Source organism: Schistosoma haematobium, chromosome ZW, assembly GCF_000699445.3.
Source record: "Schistosoma haematobium chromosome ZW, whole genome shotgun sequence".
Lineage (NCBI taxonomy): Eukaryota > Metazoa > Platyhelminthes > Trematoda > Strigeidida > Schistosomatidae > Schistosoma > Schistosoma haematobium.
Genome location: NC_067195.1, coordinates 44,881,382 through 44,906,560, shown reverse-complemented (window position 1 = coordinate 44,906,560; position 25,179 = coordinate 44,881,382). Strand labels below are relative to the sequence as shown.

At 34.7% G+C, this 25,179-nt stretch overlaps 2 protein-coding genes across 2 annotated transcripts in view; both read left to right on the top strand.

Moving 5' to 3' along the window:
• LAS21 (major facilitator super transporter protein) overlaps positions 1 to 14,110 on the top strand; it is a 31,709-nt gene extending 17,599 nt beyond the window's left edge. Inside the window, exons 10-13 of the mRNA XM_051211531.1 lie at positions 4,612 to 4,973; positions 10,226 to 10,426; positions 12,154 to 12,538; positions 13,715 to 14,110. Of these exons, the coding sequence (XP_051071598.1) occupies positions 4,612 to 4,973; positions 10,226 to 10,426; positions 12,154 to 12,538; positions 13,715 to 14,074 (1,308 nt within the window). The 3' untranslated portion in view covers positions 14,075 to 14,110. The remainder of the gene's footprint in view (positions 1 to 4,611; positions 4,974 to 10,225; positions 10,427 to 12,153; positions 12,539 to 13,714) is intronic.
• An 8,254-nt stretch (positions 14,111 to 22,364) lies between these two features.
• MS3_00001168 (uncharacterized protein) overlaps positions 22,365 to 25,179 on the top strand; it is a 53,797-nt gene continuing 50,982 nt past the window's right edge. Inside the window, exons 1-4 of the mRNA XM_051208662.1 lie at positions 22,365 to 22,427; positions 22,466 to 24,216; positions 24,613 to 24,840; positions 24,871 to 25,028. Coding sequence (XP_051071597.1) covers positions 24,699 to 24,840; positions 24,871 to 25,028 — 300 coding nt within the window. The 5' untranslated portion in view covers positions 22,365 to 22,427; positions 22,466 to 24,216; positions 24,613 to 24,698. The remainder of the gene's footprint in view (positions 22,428 to 22,465; positions 24,217 to 24,612; positions 24,841 to 24,870; positions 25,029 to 25,179) is intronic.

The window sequence follows — 25,179 nt, the reverse complement described above, 5'->3', positions numbered from 1 at the left end:
ATTCCACCTAAATTTCGAATTTCTACAACTTATGTCCAAACACAGCGTTTCTCACTCTATTGTACTACAATACACGAATATTGCTTGTACAAAAGCTGTGAGCACACACTAGTATATTACACTTACCATAAAGCCTCATAAAGCTGAACTGTCATCACTTAACGTCACTGTCAGTAGTTCTGTGCCATCAATTTAAGATAATCTTTAAGGGGTCTTTTTTAACTAACTTTATACCAAAAATGTGGAGAAAGATAAAGACAATCTCAATATCAAAGAAAGTATCTGGTGATGAGAATGAGAAATTTAGGTCAATTTAAATAACTTCTCCTTTCCTGAAAACAATGGAAAAACTATTGCTACTTTCACTTGATCCTGCGTTAAAAGAACATATTGATCTATATCGATCTGCTAACAAGCGCAAAAGAAGTACCTTAGATGCTGCTTCTGTTATGTATCACAATACAGTATTTAGTTTCTTGACATCAGGGCTGCCTTCGATTCGGTGGACAGGACTGTCCTCTGGGATTGTCCATTGAAGAAGGGTGTGCCTGAGAAGTTTATTAACATCCTAAAAGCCCTATATAAAAACACCTGAGGCAGAGTGAGGGCATACAACCACCTCTCCCCATTGTTCCATTCGAGCAGTGGGGTTAGACAGGGTTGCCCAATCTCACCATTCCTCTTCAACTTTGCCATCGATGACATTCTGGAAACAGCTCTGATGGATGTAAGTAATGGTGGTGTGGATCTGTTGCTTGGAGAAAGACTTCTCGACCTTGAGTATGCGTATGATATCGTCTTACTGTGTGATAATGCATAAGGCATGCAATCCGCACCTAATCAGTTGGCAATCAATGTCCGTAAGTATGGTATGCGCTTTGCGCCTTCGAAGTGCAAAGTACTTCTACAAGACTAGCAGGATTCTGATGCTGTACTCACCCTGGATGGTGAGCAGATAGAAGTAGTCGAGAAGTTCGTGAGTCTGTGTAGTTGCGGAAGTGCTGATGTTGGCTTGAATAATGAGAAGAAGTCACGTTTATTAAAAGCCACAGCAGCTTATGCCAATCTGGGCCATGTTTGGCGCCTTCATAATATTAGTCTGGCTGTGAAAGGTCGGATCTACAACGCTTCGGTGAGAGCAGTTTTGTACTATGCTTGCGAAACTTGGCCTTTCCGAGTTGAGGATTTTAGACAACTCTCTGTGTTCGACCATCGCTGTCTCCGAAGGATTGCTGACATCCAGTGGCAACATCATGTTAGTAATGCAGAGGTTCGGCATTATTATTATTATTATTATTATTATTATTAATGGCTTTATTCAATATTATAGTTTTGGTATAATATAGAATTCTCAGCACAGGTTATTTCAACAAGTTACTTACTCAACAACAAAAAAACAGTAACGAATACAAAAAAAGAGAAATGTTTTTTTAAAAAAAAGAAAAACGAAAAAAAAACGAAAAACTGCACAACTTTTAGAATTAAGGACATATTAAGAATGCAAGTTATTGACTAAGTTGACTCTAACAACCTGTTCGTCACAGAGTATATTTGCTAGGTAAGGTATTATAGAACTTTTATACTTTTGCTTGCGTGCATGGATTTTAATGTAATTACGTCTCGTTCTACCAGAAGATATACAAGGAGAAATATAAGAGTGAAGGGATGGCTAGTATCTGATAAAATAACACCTGCCAGGAGTTTGCATGATTTTAAATGTCTATCCACAACCACATTAATTATGATCTCGAAAGATTCACCACACATCTTGCTAACTGCCTTCAGCACTCTTCGCAATACACCAAAGTCTTTCCTCAAAAGCCCGGGAAAGAATAATGGAGAACAGTAAAGAATAATAGGTAATATGCAAGAATTGACAAATTGTAAGAGTAAATGATGAGTAATCCCAAGAGCATTCAATCTCTTTATGTAGTAGGTCAGACGGAAAACCTTCTTTGATAACAATAAAACGTGGGAAGACCAAGACAGATCAGAGGAAAAGGTGACACCAAGATAATTGACCTTCGACACTGTGTATATCAAAGAGTCTCCAATGGTACAAGCATTATGGGATCTCAAAATGGTGTTTAGATTCCGTTCATGTCTCATACTAAAGTTAACAGCTTGACATTTAGACGGATTACGTATGAGACCATTACCAACAGACCAACAATCAATACGAGACAAAAACTTTCATTTCTATGGGATGTAAAGAGGAAGAGGTAGGCATACATACAGTAAGATCATCCGCATATTTCAAAAAAGTGTTTTCTGTAGAAGATGGCAGATCATGCAGAGAAAAGAAAGAACAGCTCCTTGTAGTACACCTTCATGAGACAGTAGAGACTCTGAACACTTTCCTCCAAACACAGTGTACTGTTCCCTTCCAGAGAGGTAGGAACATAGCCAGTTAGTTATCCAGCTGTCAGTGTTGACGCTGACTAACTTGTTAATTAAACGTTATCTTGGTATAGAATCAAAAGCTGAAGCATAGTCCAGAAAAGCACATCGAACATACTGCTGACCCTTTTCTAAGTTGAACACTATGTTGTGATGCAGAACAGTAACAGCATCTAAAGTGCTTCTTTTGTGTCTGTAAGCAAACTGATATGGATCAATATGCTCTTTTATCGCAGGCTGAAGTGGAAGTATTAATAATTTTTCCATTGTTTTGAGGAAGGGTGAAGTTATTGCAATAGGTCTAAATTTTACATTCTTATCACCAGATGCTTTCTTGGGTACAGGAATTATCTTCATCTTTCTCCACATTTTTGGTATGAGATTAGATGAGAAGAATTTGTTAAAGATAGCTGTGAACGGATAACATAGCATCGTGTGTTCGGGCACAGAGATGATAATGCAATTGGTGTCACCATCTTGAAACACCGACTTTGGTGGCCTGGACATGTTCTACGAATGTTGTCCCAGAGAATTCCACGTCGTGCATTACTTGCCGACGCTGGGATTGGTTGGAAAAAGCGGAGAGGTGGCCAGTGTATGACATGGTGTCGTGGTATGAAAGAAAGTTGCAAAGGGCTGACTTGTGTTGGTCCTTCACGACTCCCTAGCTGGGATCAGAGAGATGGTGCAACACAGTGGCTAGAGACGTTATCAGATATGGCTGAGAATAGAAGCCAGTGGCGATGCTGCTGTAACCTTTTACTTTCTCCATAAAAAGTGGTTGTATCTTCCATAACTGAAAGATTTCTTCTGATTGTACCTTTCCGTTTCCTCCGTTATTATTATTATTATTTTCATTATTATTATTACACTACCTTACACTAATCTGTTCGTCACTGTTCTTTTTTTACTCTCCATACCTTCTTTTTTTCCTCTTCGAATTCTCGTTGTTTTGTGTGGCGCATATATAATGGGTGTCCGCTTGTACCAATATTTATGTGTTCAAATAAATAAGTAAATAACAGTATTCAATTGAGATTAGGGTAAGAAGTATGTTCGATGCGCATTTGTAGACTATACTTGTGTTTTCGACTCTATTGCAAGACCACTACTACTAAACAATTTTTCAGTCGTGAACATCGATAGCTGTATGTACACCGATTCCTGTCTCTGTACATCCTCTTAGAATGAATTTGGTCTTGTTTCTCATTGAACGATAGTCTGTTGTTAATGGTCTCACACTTAATCCTTCTAAATGTCAAACTGTTAATTTTAGCCTGAGACATGAAAAGACATGAAAACACCCTGTTGTAATCCCACAAAGTCTGTGCTCTTGGAAATTTTGTTATAAAAGTCATATCGAAGGTCGTTTATCTTAATGTGAATTTTGCCTCTAATCTCTCTCGATCTTCTCAAGTTTTAATGACATCGAATAAAGCTTTCGATTCAACTTATTATATAAAGAGACTATATGCTTTTGGTATTCCTTGACATCTACTTTTATGATTTCCCGATTCTTTCATACTACGTATTATTCCTTTCTGTTCCCCATTCTTATTTCTCGGGTTTTTAAAAGAAGGGTTTGGTGTGTTGAGAAGAGTGCTGAAGGCAGTAAGCAGAATGTGTGGTGAATCTTTTGAGATAATTATGAATATGTTCGTGGATATACATTTAAAAAGTTGCAGACTCCTGACATGTGTTATGTTATCAGACACTGACCATCCATTTCATTCGTATCTTTCTCCTTGTATATCTTCTGGTAGAATAAGACTTCAATACATTGGAATCCATGCACTCAAGCAAAGTTATGAAAGCTCTACTATACCTTATCTAGAAAATATACTAAGCGACGGACAGGTTGTAAGAACTGACCTAGTTAATAACTTATATTCTTAAACATGTTTTTAATTAAAAGTTGTACAGACTTTAATCTTCTTAAGAAAATATTTCACTTGATCCCAGGTAGTTTGTTTACCTAATTTATTTATATATGTGTGCAGCTATCGGATTTTTCTGTTTTGTAAAATAAACTTGTTGAAGTAATTGGTTCTGAAAATTCTGTACTGTACTAGACATACAATATTAAATAAAGCTTTTGTTAGTAATACACTCCTGCTATATTTGACTTGGTCAACTCCTTAATCAAACAAGATTTCGTCTGTCTTTAATTTCTCACCTTTTCCACAATTTCTTTTCGGCTTTTTTTTACAGAATCAAAAAACAATAATTCAGTATTATTATTCGGATACAGCTGATTTGAGTTATTCATTTGATCCATTATTAGTTCAAATTATCTGTTGGTTCGGCACAATTTGCTTAGTTCTACATTCCATCAGTTTAGCATCAAGTAGTTGGGCTGAAGAAGAACATCAATTATGGTATTATTTTAGTTCAAGTCTTATATTACTGACTAGTTTGTTAATTCTACTTGGCAATGTCAGTTCAAGTGTGAAATGGGTCATTTTAAAAATTATTTTTAAAATACTTTTATTAGATCGCTTCCTATTGCGTAGACTACATCAAACTGGTAATAAATGGATACATTCACCGGATATATCTGACTGGTTGTACAAGTAAGATTATTATTATTATTATGTATAGGAGTTGTATCAGAAGCTGACAGTATTCAAACCATTTGACTTTTAAGCACTATGTCAGACGTTTAAACCCCACTTATCCTGTTTACGTTGGCAGCTGGATTGTAAAATTCACCTTTGCTGCTGATTTGTCACTCGGAAACAGCGTACGTAATCTCTAAAAAACCACTTTAGGAAGTAAATACAAAGTGTTAGAGACCATTAATTAATAATTCGAAACCTAATTTGTGTAGAAATCATTGCTGCAGATGTTTGAGCATTATACATTCATTCATACAGTTAGACTGAAAAATAATCATGTTGTTTCGAGGACCACTATAAGTCATAATTAGTTCGAAAATGTACTACTCATCTTTATTTCTGCTTAGGATATAAAGATCCATATTAGATATCTTTAGAAATAGCATTTTTTTTCGAGTTATTCACAGCCCCTTCTACATGATTGTTATTTTATCCACTGTTATAATGATAGCTACATATTTTAGAAACCCATATCTAACTTTTAGTTTCCCTTTTGACCTTCAAATTTTTTTTGGGAAAATTGAAGTTAGCTTTCATCATGGTTTGACATTAGTTCGGGAATTACTAAGAATTCAGAGATATTGGACCTTTTTTGTTTTGGTTCTAGACTCTATTAAGGGTTGCATTCAGAACATTTCATTCTTATGTGATGATTGTGGTCAGTTTGACCTATTGACCTGAAACCCCCCAAATTCAGTCAGTCAGTATAATAAGTTAGATGATAAAATGATATCGGTAACAACTGCTATGACATTTGATGCAACTGTATTTTCATATTTTTCCGTTCTGAACCGATATGAAACAGAATTTCAGGCCACTTACTTAGTAGATTGAGTAAGCATTAAAAATAAAAAAAGCAATCCTATTAAAAAAGATTAAGGCTTTCCAAGGGCATGGTACATATTATCAAAACAGTGTTTTCTATCGAATGTAGATGATTAATCATAACGACGAAGAAATCATAGAGTACTTAAGGCTAGGGTCTGGATTAAGGATTAGTATTTAGGATCACCCTAAATCCTATTGTTGCATCCAGCCTTAAACATAGGTTTAACACTAGCCTTACACTGTATCGAATATCCTTTGAATTCAATGCAGGAGCACTCATGGTCTATTTTGAAAAGTTCCATAATTCTATAAAAACAATTTACTAACTGCAAATTATTCCACTGAGCATCATATATCATTCATTCATATATACTGAATAGGGTCAAGAATTTCTGAAGTTAATTTTAAGAGTAGTAGTTCAATTTCGTGTTTATTTTTATTATTTATCAATAAATTGTTTTCATTGTGAGTTATCATAGAATAATTGCATTTCATTGTATATAAACCCATGTAAGGTGATGAGCTACAAAAACACACTATCAATTACTGTATGTCATCTTTAACGTTTTCATATCCATGTACCATACCCAGTTCTTTCAGTTATATTTCCACCAATTTAGTGTGTGAGCTGTGTAATTTTCATTACACGTTCCACCTTCAGCCGTAGCTTTCACTACATATATTTATGTTTTTCATCCGGCATGTTCAGTAGGCTGAGTAACACTGGATGTCTCAATAATATGGTAGTGGCGCTGTGTCTTAAACGCTCAAGGCTGACCAAGCCTCACAACCCCACCACATGGATGTGATTTAGTGGGGAAGTCGGTACCACGGGGTCCTGGCGCGCGGGCGTCGCACCAAGGCGATGTATACCGCTAACATAGGTTTTTACCTATTCATCCCTCTGCATACACAGGTATACACACCCTGGGGGAAAAATGCGTTATACGTATACCGGTAACACACGTTTTTACTCATGCATCTTATAGCATACATGTAAGTATATTCACTCACCTGAGAGGTTATCTGATCAACCCTTCCTTCGAACATATTTGCCACAACTGACTCTTATGCATTTCTTGTATGCCACTGGTACGATTTTTACCCTCGCACTTCATGATATACAAATAAGCGTTAGTACTTTCAGGGAGGGCTGAAGATCACCTTTCACCAGGATTTGCTACCATATCTTTTTATTTTGTCTTCGACCTACTGGTTTAGACCGCTGATTTTATTCGACATAGTGCAGACGTTTGAGCTTTCGTTCCTTTTGCGAACCCGCCACGTGCCCTATTCACATACAGATATACACAACTAAAAAAGCCGAGACTCATGCAGTTCGCAAACATAATTATACATTTAGGGTAACCCCGTAGATTTGGTAGCCTCAAGCTTCGAATCCCCCAAACTCATTTTCAGCATAGGAGTAGTGGATTAGTCCGATCTCCGCTGACCGCATAAATTAGCTCGCAGGGTCTCCCCCACTACCAGCGCTACGTGAAGACTTTGAGTCGGATTTCTCTGTCAATAACATACACACTCATAATTGCAAATATAACTGCAAACCAATAAACTTTAATAACATTTCATCATGATAAGTAGTTGTATGCTTTTATTTAGTAAACTAATTATTCTAAAATAGTGTTTGTTAATGCTGCAGTTGATTTTACATGTTTCAACTTGTTATCGATAATTTTCTAATTCAGCTTTTATTTAAACACATATCAAATAAGCATAGAAAGCAATTGTATAGGCCCACCATTTTGATAAATGATTCATTTTCTAAATTTTTATTACTAAGGTACTTATCTTAAAATATAGAAGATTTTCTTTTCATATGCAGAATTACGTTGTTTTTCAAGAATGTAACTTTTTCGTATATTGTTAATGTACGGAAATTTGATGGGAAGTTCATAACCAACAGAAGTAGTTGCTTCGTTTCATGAGACACTATTCTAACATTTCCAATTTTTAAAAATGAAAAATTTGACAACAGTTGATTATCTGAAAACCTACACACACTGAAAAGACGAATGATGCATGTAAACTAATGATTGACAGTTTATCCTCGAGAAATGAGACTGCAGTATTTTGTCATAGATTTTGCTTCAGTTCAAATACCGTTGAAAGCTATGTAGGACTGGGCAGCTGTTTTATCCAAGTATACATATGATTCTTCAGCAAATTTATTTAGGTACGAAATACTCAGTTACGACTGCGTTATTTAGTAGTTCACAAAATGATCAGTCGTAAATAAAAGTCAAGTTTAAAGATGCAAACCAATAATCACTTTATTTATTTGCGTTTTATCTTATTATGATTATGAACTCTGTAATGATATATTAAAGTATATTCTGAAATGGTTGGAAGATTTTACAACTCAGAAGGATGTTTTTAATAGTTTTAGATATGCTAGGATAGATAGGTTACATTGCCAACTTTTCACTGAACACAAGTGAATAGTAAAATCGATAAAAAAGTCAGTCACAATCGGTATCATGAGAATGAGCTTGTTAAATAACTGAAAAAAGACAATTCCTTTTGAAACAGGCAGTGAAAGATTCTTAATCAAACCATCCATTAAGCATAAATAAATAATATATTTGTAATATTACAATGAGTAGAAAAATTAGATTTTCTGACACTTTGTGACTTAGAGTAGGCCACTTCTTCAGCGAAGAAGCAGTTTTACTGCAGAAAATCAATCTGGCTAAAACACACAGCATTTTTTCTTGAATCGTGAGTTTTTCAAAGTTTAATATTAAATTTTTATCATTCTTAAAATCGAAGTATACTGTACGCAGAGATTCATTCGTATAATTCTAGATCAATTGCAGTTTAGATATTTATTTAATGAGGTTAGATTCACGGTTTTGGAACAACTCGACAACTTTCATTATTTGTGTGTATACACCTGTAAATGAACCAGTGAAATATACTATGATATGTTAAGTTTCAATCACTATATCCGACTTGAATGAAATAGTTTCTGTTGAATTACGTAATTAAAACACTTTGACTTCAAACGAGTGAATATATTACATTATTTTGCATTCATTCAGCAATGCAATCAGTTCATTCTCATTCTAAAACATTATTCTTTTTGAAATAATCCACCAACTAGTTGATAATTAGCTGTGTAGGTTATCATCGTCGATGTGGTTGGTGGAGTATTCGGTCAGCAACTGTGCTAATTGATTTTGTAGCCCAAGTTGAATGATAAACAATATGGAAAACAAAATCAAACGAGAATTAGGCGAAGTCCACTTACGTTAATAAAGTAAACTGACGCTCAACAAAGTTGAAATTTTTCTAGATTTTCCACTAGGATTTAATAAATAATGGTAGACATAAACAATTCAAAAGTAAATAATAGTTAATGAAACTATACTTCACTCTTGAAACATTCGAATTCCTGAAAACAATATTTGTTTTTAAGTTTCATAATTCTTTACTTTCTTTTCTTCTTGTCTAATTTATAGTTCATACTTTGAATAATATGAAACGTATACAAGAAATCATAAAAGTTAATTTATAATTTCGTCAACTTTTATTCAATTAAATATACATAACTTTATAGTGAAAGAATATTGATTTTATAGGAGAGAAACAGAATATTAACGTGTTAAAGCATGAATGAATGGTTATATATATATATATATATATATATATATATATATATATATATAAAGTTGTTGTAAACGGTTGCTTATAATCATGTTCTACTACATTTTTCAATCATTTGATTGGCATGCATATTCCTCTTTTACGTCATCTGACCGTAGCTACTACCTACATCGCGGTGACCTAAAGGAGTTTTATGGGCTAGAGCATTCGTTTCTTGTGGTCATACTATACCAGGAAGGTTGGTTGTAGAACAGTAAGATTGGAAGTCTCGAATTCTAATCCAAGTAAAAGGCCGTATTACTGACTCTATGGGGAGCTCGCGACCATTTACGTGTTCCTCTCAGACAACCAGAACTTGCAACGATGTTGGTTTATCACAACTGCAGGAGTGTTAAAGCTTTTAACCTTAAGAGACCACTTCCCACCTTACTCCACATAATTCCATCGCTAACAATAGGGACTGTAAAATGTAGAAAAAAACTCACAATAAAGAGTTGTCTGAGTAGTCTCAGGCAGTTGTCCATTAGGTTCTGCAGTCATGCTACCAAATCAGCAAGAATACTCTTAACCCAGTTTGTTTTTCAGATTCCTTAATAAGAATTGTTTTTCCTTGGTGAGGAAAACCAGGTAGTATCAATTGCTCTCGTACCTCTAACAATAATCGAAGTCATCTTGACTGAATATTATAAGTCATAATTAGTTCGAAAATGTACCACTCATCTTTATTGCTGTTCATGTATAATTTCCTTCAGACCTGAACACGTCGCAGTGTTATGGACTTGTTTATTGTTTTGGTGGATTGTATTTCTAGTATTTCGTTTCAAAGCAATTATTCATCTGCGTCCTAATTGTTCATTATGGGAAAAATGTCAATATTATGCCCCAATGATCAGTGGAGCTTTCATAGTTCTCAACCAATTATTATATAGAGCAGCAGTATCAGATTACGAACAGTAAGTTTTTATCTTGGTAGTTTTTAAAAAAGTCTGTGTAATGTGTAAATATATGGATGAAACAGCTTTTGGCTTCACTTATTTACAAACAAAAGATTGTTGATGATAATTGGTGCTTCCTTATTCAGAGAGTGTAATAATCGAGATAGAACTGTGTATAATACCTTCTGATTTTAAATACTTTTCATTTTGTCATTAGTCTGTGATATAATGTGTGTTCATTGCGAATAAAGTGTTCATAAAAATTGCCATTATAAATAATTACTACATTGATTGTTAGCAACCAGCTTTGTACTAGATTTTCCGAGCTTGTAATAGGAATCCATTAATTTTGGAGTTCGACCATATCAATTATGATATAGTTATCTCCAGTGAGGCTGGACAGCGACCGTTGGTAATCGCGGGTTAACTGAGGTTTGGAATGTGGACTCCTGTGACTTTGTTTAGTTGGTTAAATAGATTTTAATGTCCTGGGAGTACTACTGTGAAGGTTTCACATATATAGACGAAAGAATTATTCAGTACCTCCAAGTTTTCATTGGTTCTCTAGGCGATATCACTTTTTCATGCGGAAAATTATCTTCGACTTCTACGAATGTTAAAATATCTATTTCACACTGTTCCTTTTGTCAAATAATTAGTTCCTTTAAAGTAGAATGGTTTCCCACTCAAGTTTATGGATAGTGATCTGAAACCAAAACGTCAAGTTGGAAGTACTTTCACAGTTCGGAAGAAAGTTGTATTCATGAATATTAAATCCAGGGGCAATATGTCTGGAGAAATACTAAAGGGTGGAAGGCATTTTATTCAACTGGGCTCCGAATAGTTTCCTGCAGTAAGAATTTCACTCGAGAAGTGTCAAGGATAAAACTGCAGCTTTGGGTCACATCATTGTGTATTTATCAGTTCATTTGCCTTTGTAGAACACGTTATATCGGCCGTGTACTCGGTAAACAAATACCCGAAAACCACCCTGCATGGCTAGCTAGAGAGGTATACAAATCAATCAACAGCTTAATCCTTGAACAGATGATCAACTCTAGTCACATTCCACCACAAGAATCGTCTTTCAAGATTATGTATAGAATCAAAAGAACTGGCTCTAAACAGGTTTTGATGATAAATTTGCGCACACCTGACGCGATAACAGTTTGCCATTTCAAGCCTTACCTCTCTGTACAAAAGAGTCATGTTCACTTCATTGTATGGTCATAACAACCTTCCTAGTTTTGAAATTGTATACGCTAATTATTATCTTATTTTTCATGTTCTTATTCGTAAAGTAGGCAGTTGTCTTGTGCACTTATTGTATAAGCTATTACTTTGCATTATTTCTGAAACTATTATACAACAGCAACAAAGTGTAACTCTGAGTTTCTAACCATCACCTGAGTAAACAATAAACTTTCAAATGTTTCTCGCTAACTTTTTAGGTATATCATCTATGATGTGTACATCGAGTTTATTTTTCATAATTTATATACTGTCGTAATGGCAACAATTCAAATGTGATAATATTTGAAACTTTGCAATTTGAAAAAAAGAAACTGATCCTGTTTGTATGATTTCATTTATTTACTTAGTTCAATATCCACTTAGCTCGAATTGTTACCAAATGTTAATTTTCATCTGACAAATATTTTAAGATTAGACGTAAGATTATTACAATTAATACTGATTTATAGTGTTTTTATCCCTTAATAAGTTTTTATTTGTCTTACTTTCAGTGAAGATGCTATACAATCAGCTCGAATTGTTTACTTGTTATGCCTAATAGATGCATTTTGTTTGTATAAATCAAGAAGTATACGTTTAAATAAAAATGCTAATCGTTTATTTGGTCAAACATCAGCAAATTCATCAAAAACATTTTGGGATTCAATTGTTCATCCGTTATCTACATTAAATATACTTGTGTGTTTACTTGGTAAACCTGTGATTACAATTCTATGGCTTAGTATATGGATTAAAGAAGCGTTAACATCCGAAATGATACAAGTAATATTTCATTATTCGGGTATTCATTCATCGCATAATACATTTCGTTATATTTTGCCATTCTGTTCATGGCTTATCTACTGGACTCAAGGCTGGGTGAGCTTTTTCCAACAAGTAAGTAATATATATATATATATATATATATATATATATATATAATTAGATTTATTGCATATAAAGTCAACCTCCATTTCATAGTAATACTGACTATTAATATAAGTATTAGCTTTTTTTATTTTCTCTGCTATCATACTGCTTGGTTTTGTTCCTTGAAATAATAGTAAGTAATAGCTGAGATCCCGATTTGTAGTGCTGATACATACTTTTAAGTTGATGATGTTACTTTTTTTATATTTACACATTCTCATTGAAATACTTGAATTGTTGTTTTGCACAAAATTACTGACGCTTACAACATAATGATTAAACGGTTTACGCCTTTTTATCACTGAGTTATCATTTAATTATCAACTAGGTAATAAAATCTGATAAATCATGTTGGAATATTGTGTTTGAATCCGTTAATCCTATTTAAATGATTGTTTATATTTAAAAAATTAATTGAACTGACCAGTACACCTACATGTTACTATGTGGGTTTTTGGATGGATTTAATTGCTTTTGTCTATAATGATGTGTAAAAATTAACTGCATTTTTTCATTTCGAATAAGTAGTTTAACAGTAATATATTCATCTAAAAATAAGACAGTTCGCACACTTTAGAAAACTTTCAAATTAAAATAACACAGTTCTAATGATAGTTAGGAACGTAAATTTTGTGATTGTTAGTTGACACCATTATAGTTTGACTAAAGTGTCGAAGGAGATCTCACAATTTTCATGATTTCGCCCTATACCATCTAACCACCATCTATGAAATCTTTAAGTAGACGTCAAGTAGTCATCATAAGGTAACTTATGCTAGGAATAAAGCAAAACTGATCAGGCTAAATGCAATAAAGAAGACGAACATGACAGATAAGGACTTATTATACATCGAGAATAAATTCTAACAAATCACACCTAGCTGTTGGTGCGATGGAACCGACAAAGTGAATAATAAATCTTAAGTGATTATATCACTTATGCTATACCTAAATTTTAGCCTATCAAAAGGGTTCATTGAACTTTCTTAGTATACTGTAAATACTTATATTCAAACCTGAGATCCAAGTGTTGTTCAATCAACAATGGACAAAAATTTATGGAAAGAAATACTGGAAAATCACTTCAGATAACTCTTAATCCAATATTGTTAACTGTTCATTTTTCTTAAAATATTATTTCAGGGGAATTCCTTGAGCTTTTCTACCATCGATCTATCTGCAGCGTATGTTGGTCTTCGATATCATCAACCAATAATAGCCGGTCTACTTTTAGCCTTTTACACTTACTCTGGACCATTAATATGGCAGTTAGCCTATTTTTGTCGATTTGTTTTATCTAGATATAAACATTTTGGTGAAAAGTTTAATTGTCTTGTATTAGGTTTTATTGTATTACCTATTACGTTATGTGGCACATTTTGTTTCTTTCTACAATCACATTTATTTATTTGGACAGTTTTTGCACCGAAGATGTTGTATTCTGCTGTATTATATTTAACTATGGTTCCTGTTTTATGTATTTGGTCTGTGATAACCCCATAAATGTAATTTTAAGCAAAAATGTATGAATATATGTGGTTTTATTTCATGTCTTAAATGTTCTAGTGTTTTCTGTTTTATGCTTCTCATTTCCAATCTCTCTTGATGCTGAACTCTGTCGTTTTAGACTTAGAAAAAAAAGTAAGTCAGTTTAAAGTGATAACCACAGCAATAAGATTAAGGAAGTCGCTCGTAACATGAACATAAAACCGATAAGGGAAACATCGGCTTAATGTTTGCATTTGTCTATTGATCCATCTGAAATTGGAATGTCCATGAGTATTTAGTTATTTACTGAAAAAAGTTACCTTTTGTAGGCTTTAGCTGTGTCATTGAAAGGATTATCATGTGACCAGATTTCTTAACTTAAACTCTAGGTCACACTTCATCGAAGTGCCAAATAAGTGATGATCACAGAAACAAAAGGAGTTATCGGTGGCTCAAATGTCATATTTACTGGAAGCCATATTTTAAACGTTGCTTTAACACATTAATGCAGTAGCATCTGGTCTCTTTAGGATTTAAAAGTTCAACTATTTAATTTTACTGTTTAATAAAAACTGAAGAAGTGAAGTTTTTCTGACGATCACTAACAATTACTAAACGAAGATGGCTATTCTTCATCTTCCGGAGATTCTTTGAACCAGTTTAATGAATGGTATCCTTCGTTAATACCGATTGTTTGTCAACTGTTATAGTCTACAGCTGTGAGCTTTGGAAATTCATTTCTGTCACTAGCGTCAGAGGATATTTCTGTCAGTGCTGTGATCTGTTTACCTCCAGGTCCCTGGTTAAACTACTCTAGGTCTGACGTACATGATAAACAACCAGTGCGAACAAATACTACACCATTAGTTGTAACAACCACTGTCACCGCCATCATGGACGCATTTATCCATGAGAAATTTAGAAAGAGTCGTTGAGTCCCGTTAACCACCATGTCTGCGATATTTCACATATCACATCCCTGTTTCTCAGTTATTTATCCAATGTACGGTGGTCCATCGGATCTAAACATAGAAATAGTAGACAAATTGGCAGTAGACTATCGGACACCTAAGCAAACCACTTCTGAATCTGTTACTGATCTGTGAACTGTGACCACAGGGGAGTTCTCCAGTGAAAATTAATGCGTAGTGATAAAATCCATCTAACTTCATACTCTAACTGAGCTCTTGCCGGTTGAATTTAATTGTGTTTTGTATTAATTGAGTTGTGTGATTATGCACATTTGAAACCAGATCCATTTCCCTTTTCTGGTTGATGCCTGTAAATTTACAGGATGATTTCTCTTGATATTTACACTAACTGATGATTCCTTTGTATTTGATTGTCCGCTGATCACGAATTTCAAATAAGATGCCTTCATTTGTTCTCATTTAGTTCTCCTTTCCTTATATTGAATTATTTCGGGAATTCCTAGTTAGCACATTAATACGAATACTTCTAATTATTATATAGGCATCGTGATTGAGCCTGTGGATACAGTTGGATATACATCTGGGAATCTTTAGCAAGGTTTAAAATCTGGAGCATGACCAAGAAGAATGTTAAGGATGGTAAAATTGTGGCTCAATGCCATCGAAAGGGGTGCCTACAGCTCACCAAATCTTCGGCATTCCCAGATAAGCCTATTTCACTTACCTCCATAACTCAAAGAACTAATACAAAATCAGGTAAATTGTACTGAACTTCACAGAATGATACATCAGGAACACCAAAATGTCAGAGAATATGTTCTTGAATTGCAGAAACAATCCGCCGAGTGTAATTGTGATGATCAACCTCATATCCAACTGCACGACTAAATAAATGTAGGAATTAACATACCAAATCTAGGAAAACAGCTTAGACGAATGTCATAACGCTCCTTCCAAGATGTTAGGACTTCATGTTTTATTTATGAGATGGCATGGAATCGACTGCCAGGACATAAAGAATTCCACGACATTACTTTTTTATTCTAATCAGATGCGTGCTCAAGGTCATACGGGTAGGCATTCAATTAACAGTAATGCTCGTTCTCATGAAAAAATGGATATCAATTCATTGGTTGATGCTTGTTTTGTGGTAATCTTCACTTACGAACATCTTGTGTCTTTCGTCATGCTACATGTGGTAAAGTGGTACACATCAAGTCCGTCTGTAAAACTACCGTTCATTTCGCCTCAAATAACACTAAAATCTGCAATTTGGGTGGTTTTAATATTCATATACTATCCTTACATACAACTTCCAGTAATTCATATATTAGTCAAGAACGATTGTACTTGTCCAGCGGTGATTCTCATAATTTTATTTTTTTAACACTGGTATTATCAGGTTTATCGGTTCGGTTAGAAATTTGAAGTTATCAAATCTCGATTCTATAATCAAGCCTACAAAATTTTCTATTTCGAATATTACAGGTCATAAACTTCATATTCTTGGGTACTGTACTTTGTTAACTAAAAACGATAAATCTTCAGTCCTAACTTGTGAATTTCTCATCACTGATTGTGGATCATCTATCCTAGGTCTGAAAAATTTAAGAATGTTCCCAGAACACTCTTCTTTTTTGACCATTAAAGATGGTTCTAGTGAAACGCTTGATAACTCGTTAATTACATAGTCTAAGTGGAAATAATTAATCACAACTCTAAAGCCGTCTCATTCTGCTGCTGAAGCAGAAAATGTCGAAACCACGAAAACAAATATCGATTCTCTTAGACTCCGAGAGGAGAGGAGATACGTTCTTTCAGTGAAGTATTGCCAGATCATACATAAATAAAACAGTAATGAATTTGCATAAATAAAAGAATATTTGTCTCAATAAGGAAAGCTTAAATTCTGCCGTTATTACAGACCATCGAGGAAGTGATTTCTTACAAGCTATGAAGGTTCGCTAAAACGTTCTGATGAATTTGTAGCTTATATTCAAGCCGATCACAACTGTCGACATTTGATGCCGACCTCATTCGTTTCAATGGACCCACCTAGCTGGTGGCGCTCTGTCATTCATCCGCTACAGATCACGAGTGAGTATGCTGTGCTCAACTTCTTCTAGAACTATTAGTCAGCTTAGATTAGTCACTTACCGATATGCTCATACTCTATCAAATATATCTTCGAGCCTCCACACTCAATTCACAGACAGACAAATAATGGACCTAAGGAAATGACGTACAAGTAACTATAATTTATGGACAACCTTTAATCAAAGTATCAATTCGCAAATGTGTTTGGAGCGATATACTATGGTTACTCATTTTTGTTAAAAAAAACTGGAAGAGTCTGGTTGTGTAATGATTTCGAATCAGGATAGAAACAACTGTGCATCATCTCAAGAATCCAGGATTATTCGTGATTATATGAAAGATGATACGTCAGTGAATATTCAAGGCTCTGACCTTTCAGGGTCCAACCTTATGGTTAACCATGGGATGTCTAAACACATAGAGGAGTATGAGCATATTGCAGGCTATATTATCACTGGTATAATATGATACCTTGATAAAAATCTGGATGCATGACCAAACTCCGACGATGTCATATACTGTCAAAGTATAAACCGATAGACGATACAATGGAGATCGGTGAGCTTCATGTATTTGAATGTGAATGGATTTTGAGTTCAGATACTCTACAAGGCTTGACGCGCCAGTGGTTCCCACATGAAGGTTTTCCAGAAAAGTATATGGAAAATAGTGACTTGTTATTTAATATGTAACTAATGCCAGTGCTCGTTATGAACTGTAAAACTCCAACCTATCTTGGTCTTTATTATGATTTATTTGAGTGGCTACGTGCTATAAACTATTTCTTAAAACGTTTGGTAATCCTGCTAATATAGTTTGTAATTTCAAGGTTGAGGATGTGGAGAATGTACAGTCCTGCTGAGAAACAAGTAGGAATGTCCTGACAAAATGTTGACGCGGAAGAATCTAGAAGAGTCCCCGATAAACAAAGGCATTGGTAGCTTGGTATTTGATTTGGAACTACATGTCCATCCTTATTTATTTGTTATAAGCTTCTGTGGATGATAGAGTATCTATAAAATGGTTAATATTACATCTATTCATGTTAGTGACACTGACATCAAAATTACTCGAGAAACAGCTTTTTATGGAGAAATATCGAGCTGTGATTGTGTGGTAGTTATATGAACTAATAACTCTTTTTTAAGAGATGACTGACTGATTTCGAATTCTAAATACAATATGTTCGTTCGTGCTCACATAGTTGTTCTTGGTCTAAACTGCATTATTTCTAGTATCCCCAGTTCGTATTGTTACGGGAGAACTGAAGACATTTGGCGGATTAAAACCTTTTATTGTACATTAATAATTTACTGTGTTTTTGGATGTAATTGTTTTACTTAACTTTTGAACTTGTTTGTTTATGTCATTATTTCGGACATTTCGGTTTGTCTTTGGTTTGGTATTTTGGTACTCTCTTTATCTTTGTTTTGGTATTTGGGAGTTTTGCTCCGGGAACCTACAAAATTGAAGGTTTTTTTGTAATTGTTATAATTATTGTTGTTAGAACGACATTTGGTCGATTATTTGTGAATTACGAATAAATTTGGTATCTAAATTGGAGCTTGGTTCTGTTGTTAATTTGGGTTCGTAATTTGCAAGTAGATCGATAGTCCGTACTTCAATAACTGGAACGAGAAAAACTTGTACGTAACAGTATAACAATTCACATATTTCCAATTATCACAGATGGATTTACATTTAAGTAAGAGCTATACCTTCAAAGTTAGTAAGGTGAAATTCGATTTCATGCAGAGACCAATTGAGTCGTGGCCGGCCAGTAATATTGTAAAAGGTCTTGTAATTAAAGATAAAAATTACCACGTATGCAATGCCTAAAGTGTCCAGTGTTGGTCAACTCATTAATCAATACTCGAATCGGTCTAGATTACTTAAGCCGGCACATGATCAATTCAGTTCAAACGACATCTTTTGTTAGCACGCTGTGGTAGAACTGATATGTCTTTACAGGTGGGCACTCTGAGAGTTGGGGCTCGATTAGGCTTGCTTAGATTTAATTCTATATGTTCAATGCGTAGCGTTTTGGGAAGAGATTGAAATGGTCTTGTCGTCTGAGACCAGTAACAAAGTGAAGTTAACGAATTCATCATTACGAATCTTGAATTCCTTGATGACATATGGATTGTTGTTTATCGTGGATCGGCTTTAAGTCAGTTCCTTGCTAGAGTCCAAGAAATGTCTCATAATATCACCATTCGAGCACAAATTCATGAATTTGGTTTTACAGTATTATAATATTTTGGAAGGACATGTTGGAACTATACAGGTAATGGCAACAGTCCGAGGAACATTTGAGGTATTTAGGTATTTTACGAATGTCGCTGTTTGTAATATATCATTCGTACGAGTGCTGTCACATACCCATTACCTTTAGTTTGAGCATGAACATCGGCTTTTTATTGACATTTGTATGATCACTGTGGCAGAATAAAAATTCAGTGTTATGGCTCAACATATTGGAGTGAAATTCTATCTTGCTATCCCATAGATTTTGTATCAGTATTTTTGATCACCCTCATGTTATCTATTCCAACTGCACTCATTTTTAAAATTTAAAGACATCATCACAAAATCGCTGAGGTCAGTCAAATTTATGTTACAGTGTTTGGGAGTTTATACATGGTCAGCATATTTCATGTAATGGGTAGATACTTCATTCATAAAACTGTCAGTCACAGCAGATTCAACTTATTCAGTGCATTAGTCAGTTGATTTGATTGCAAGATATCTTCCGAGTGTCATGATTTCAATTAAAATAGTAATAATTTCCTAAAAATAATAATTTCAAATCCGAAATAACTGTGGGGATATCTTAACCGTCCACAACCAATATTTTAATCTAATTGTATTTGTTCAGTCAAATATTACTGTCGGTTACTGCTGTGCACCAGATGATTTACTTACTCAATGTGCCTTTAAGAATGTTTTATCGTGACTTTTCATGTAAATCCTCTAGTTAACTGGTACTATGAATACTGTGAATGCAATATTTCTCTGCATAGAGCTCTTGTGACAATATGGGGTTTCTGATGTTCTGCCTCACCATCCTTAAGCCTATTACGCTATTCCACCTGTACCATGGATAGTTTCAGCAAAGATGACGTTGATATTAACAGAATAAAATCTTGTTATAAGTGTGTACATAACAAATGGTTTCTTAGTAATACTGTTCTACTATATGATTACGGTGGCTGTAAAAATCACCTGTATATAATGAAAATAATTAAAGCCCTAATATGGTGCTCAATATTACTAGATACTGTCGTTGAAGTTGGTTTACAACCGAAGGTTTGTAATTGCTTCAAAATTTTCGGCCAGAGAGGTTTTCTTGGAAATCTGCAAAGTCTTCTTTCCTGATGGAGTTCAAAAGTTACTAATTAATTTTGTTAAGACTATAGTGGATAATGTATGCTCACAGTGATTGCATTTTGTGGTTTCGGAACTTGGAACAAAAATTTACGAAGACTCTCAGAGGACAACACTTTGTGAGTGATGCAACGAAGGTAAATTTGCCTTGAACTACTTACAGGAGTGTTAGTCAATAGTGGCCAATCAGGTTCGATAGTCGACTTTGTTCTCTTGTGGCGTAGAGCTCGGTTAAAATCCGCATATGTCCAACCTTGAATATGTTATCTAAAGGAGCATTTTGTGTACTTTGGCAGCTCGGTCACTATTTTTGAGTGGGCTAGGTCATTGTTTTACCTTATAGTGTCGTTGATATACGGTCCTACTTTACAAGCGGTCAAGCCGTCATAGTTAAACTCCGGTAGAAAGAAGCTCCTTATTGACAATATTAGAAAGCTCAATATATCGTTTACACTCCAAAACCTACTATAATTTCAAATGATTGTAATCATTTGCTGTTGCATATGCGCTATTATTTGATGTATATTACCGCACAGAACAAACCATAATGTCGGCTGATAGTTATGATTTAATCATATAGATAGACAGACCTCAATAGGCTTACGTGAACGTATTCTTAGTAGAAACAAGAGTCTAGCGTAAGATGCGACCTAGAGTAGATACCATTATATATCCATATCTTAAACCTACACCAAACACTACTATCCGATAAAAAACCGTAACAAGCCTCTTGGTAAAGGTCAAAAATGATAACAACCATACTTGTGTATATGTGTACATCAAAATAAGTTATTCCGGAAAGTATAAAGGTCACATCCACACGACTTTTATGTTATAGTGTTAATAAAACATTTAGGATAATGTAAATTAAGGACGTAATACTTATCAATGTTATCGCTGGCTTTAATTCGAATATTTATGTCAACTTCGTGAATATATTGACCAATGGCATGGCTATCTCAGAACAAACAAATTTCCTTGTTTGCCTTAGGTGTTCGAAGAAATGATCCATGACATTGTCAGAAAAGAGCCTCCGTAGTGTAGAATATTCACATCAATCTGACATCGTCGCTGCAAGTGATAACAATATTAGTCCTAGAATCTCGTTTATATTTATTTTTCACATGAGAATACAAGAATTAAAAAATTCTTTACAACAAAGATGACGATTAAGGCTACACGAAGTTCTAATTCAGTTTGAGACTTATAGTTAATATTTCTTTGCATGCTACATATGTCGGCTTGATGTGAATTTTTCAGACAGCGGAAACAGTATGGAAAATCCACAGTACCCAAATTTCATTTTCCACAAGTTATGACTAACCGGATCAACTAGGTAATACTCCAGTACAGTAGGATACGAATTCTGTTAGTTAAAAAATATGAGATCCTGATATTTTGCTGACATACATGCGACTGTTTCCGACAGTTTCACCTATAACGGTGAAGACAGTTTATCATTACACTTTTCAGTCTTAATAAAGTAGGTATATACTGGAAAAAGCAGTTTTCCAAGTGTCATGGAAAAATTCCACTTTTTAATTGCATGAGTCATGGTGTTATTTACCAGAAGGTTCAATTAACTATTATAGCATGGATTGAGTAACCCGAGAACATACCGTGAAAGATATCAGCAACCTTTTGAAAGTGTTTTAGCGACGTAAACCATGCAAAATGCTGTCGGTTGTCTTACATTAGCTCTTTACAAAGATACTAGAATTAGAATCTATATACTTCAGATCATTATATTATTGTGACCATATATATACTTTGAATTTTCTAACAACAGGAAAATCCAAGCTCAATAACTTTTTTCGTCTCAAAAGATGTATTTATTATATATTACTGGCCAATTTGTTTTTCTATGTCAAGTAAGGTTCAATCAGTCCCAACCGCGTCCGTTGGTTGTGGGATCTCGAGGTATCGAGTGGATTTATCCGCAACGTTTCCATGTAAGCCTAATGTATCTACTCATCTTATTATTGCAAAGTCGGATTTAGATTTGAGGAATGCAACTTTTTCAGTATCTTGAATACATTTCTTTGCACAAAACAGTTAAAATTCAAGTGAAGTTACGTCATGTGAAAACTGTCGAAAGCCAGCCATCCAATTTACAGATGTTGAGGGAATTCTTGGGAGTTTTTAAGAAATTTCGGGGTTTCACTCAAAGTCGCGTGAAGGTTCTCTGTTTTGTTAAGGTCTTGGGAAGATCTAGGTAAAACCTAAAGTTTCTTTGATCGTTTCGGAGATTTTCCTAAAATACTATAAAGTTCTGGAGGAAAACCTTGACCAGAGTTCTCGTCGCATTCTTCCAAAATTTACTTAGAACAGATACATTTTTTCGTAAAATTGGTAGATTGGGCAGTATCCTATTTAACGGTTAAAGATACTTTGAATACAATGGAACCGAGCAAGAATGATATTCTTTATGCCGCGAAAATTGTATTCCACAAGAAGGTGATAACTGCTGTGGGAAACATTATATTTAAAATTAGGTCAAGATAAATAAACTTGAGGTCTACGTTGAGGGATAAAAGCGTCATACTTGAGCTATTTTGGGATATGGCCGTGATGACTGATCGAGTTTTAAACTATTTGTCTTTGCTACGAAAAGCAAGGTTATCATCCGTGTTTGGTGTCAGAGAAGCTAATTGTTTTGGAGAGCTTTTCAGTGCTAAATTGCTTTCAATAGCTGTTTAAGTATTACAAGGAGTGAATCCTCTAGCTGGATTATAGTGTTATATTTACTGTCAGATAGGTTAATACACCGTCTCAGACAACAAAACTTTCAAACTGTTATGTGATAAGTTCGAAAAGCTTAGTTTAGTAGTTGCAGATGAGACGCAATCCCACAAATACCCTGGTATGGCCGAGAGTGGTGTGGGTCCGCCCTACCTCGTGAAATGCTCTCGCACGGCCACGCGTATACAGCCTCTGACAGGGAAGCCCTACTCACTGCTTTCTCGTGGCGGGGGTGTTGTTCACGAAAATGAGAGGATAAAAAGCGGATTCTATCGTCCCAGAGAATTCCACGTCGTGCATTATTTGCCGACTCTGGGACTGGTTGGAAAAAGCGGAGAGGTGGTCAGTGTATGACATGGTGTCGTGGTATGAAAGAAAGTTGCAAAGGGCTGACTTGTGTTGGTCCTTCACGACTCCCTAGCTGGGATCAGAGAGATGGTGCAACACAGTGGCTAGAGACGTTATCAGATATGGCTGAGAATAGAGGCCAGTGGCGATGCTGCTGTAACCTTTTACTTTCTCCATAAAAAGTGGTTGTATCTTCCATAACTGAAAGATTTCTTCTGATTGTACCTTTCCATTTGCTCCATTATTATTATTTTTTTCATTATTATTATTACACTACCTTACACTAATCTGTTCGTCACTGTTCTTTTTTTACTCTCCATACCTTCTTTTTTTCCTCTTCGAATTCTCGTTGTTTTGTGTGGCGCATATATAATGGGTGTCCGCTTGTACCAATATTTATGTGTTCAAATAAATAAATAAATTTAATCAACTTTCTGTAACATTTTGTTGTCCATTTCTTAGAAAACTTAAATGCCTTTTGAATATAATAATCTTGTCAACATAATTGTTTATACGTTAGATTTAAACAGATTGGTTTTGATCACCATACAATGGGTAAAGTTCACTAACGTTAATTTACTATAGTGGAACATTAAAAAGAGATGTCAACCCTAGCTTCCACTCGGTCTGTAGTCGACCAAACTAAAAACAGTAAGTCCATGAGAAATGAGGTTACTGAAAATATTTTTATAACCTTTATATGAATTAGTAAAAAAACTCTACATAGGTTGTCTGAAGTACCTGTGTTCTTACTTGAGATCGCAAATAGTGCTCATCAAAAGAGTAAACGACGATATAGCAAACGAAGTACATTGAATTATTCTTTGCATATTACCGCATTTTATTAGAATTCATGACAAAGTTGATATTCGAAATTCCAGTTCTGCACATACAGTTGAAAAACTACTAGGTTACGTATCCAGTGACTTCTTAGTGTTTCAACAATGTGATTGTTGCAAATAATAATCAAATTTTTACAATATTCATAATACTTACATGCTAGTACGAATGTCTCATGACTTTAACACTATCTTTCCATTCATATAGATTAACATATCTAGATGTATGATTATCTGGATGTCTTCATTGGAACTCAGCTTTAATACACATTATCTGAGAGTGGCCTTCGGAAAATGGAGATCAAAGTCGGTAGCCCAATTAGAATAGAAGATGCATTTTATGTACCTGAAGAATTGTATCGTCAGTACAAAGAGATGAATATATCGAGTATATTTTCTTGGCAAGCTGAATGCCTTAACTTACCTGGTGTGCTTGGTAAGCCATGTGGTTTCACGAACATTTCAGATGGTCATAAGAATCTTGTCTATTCAGCTCCTACAAGCGCTGGAAAAACTCTTGTTGCTGAAATTATTGTATTAAAGCGCATTTTAGAATCTGCACTTAAAGCGTTTATCATTTTACCTTATGTCTCTGTCTCAAGAGAGAAAATGATATATCTACAAGTTAGTTTGTGGTTTCCTTCATTTTACTGCGATTTTTACGTTTTTGATTCATGAATGAGTGAATTTGACCCACTAGATTGTTGAACTTAATGTAATTTTTATAAGATTACGAGTTTTAGTGAGAGTTAATACTTAGGACTATATTAAAAGG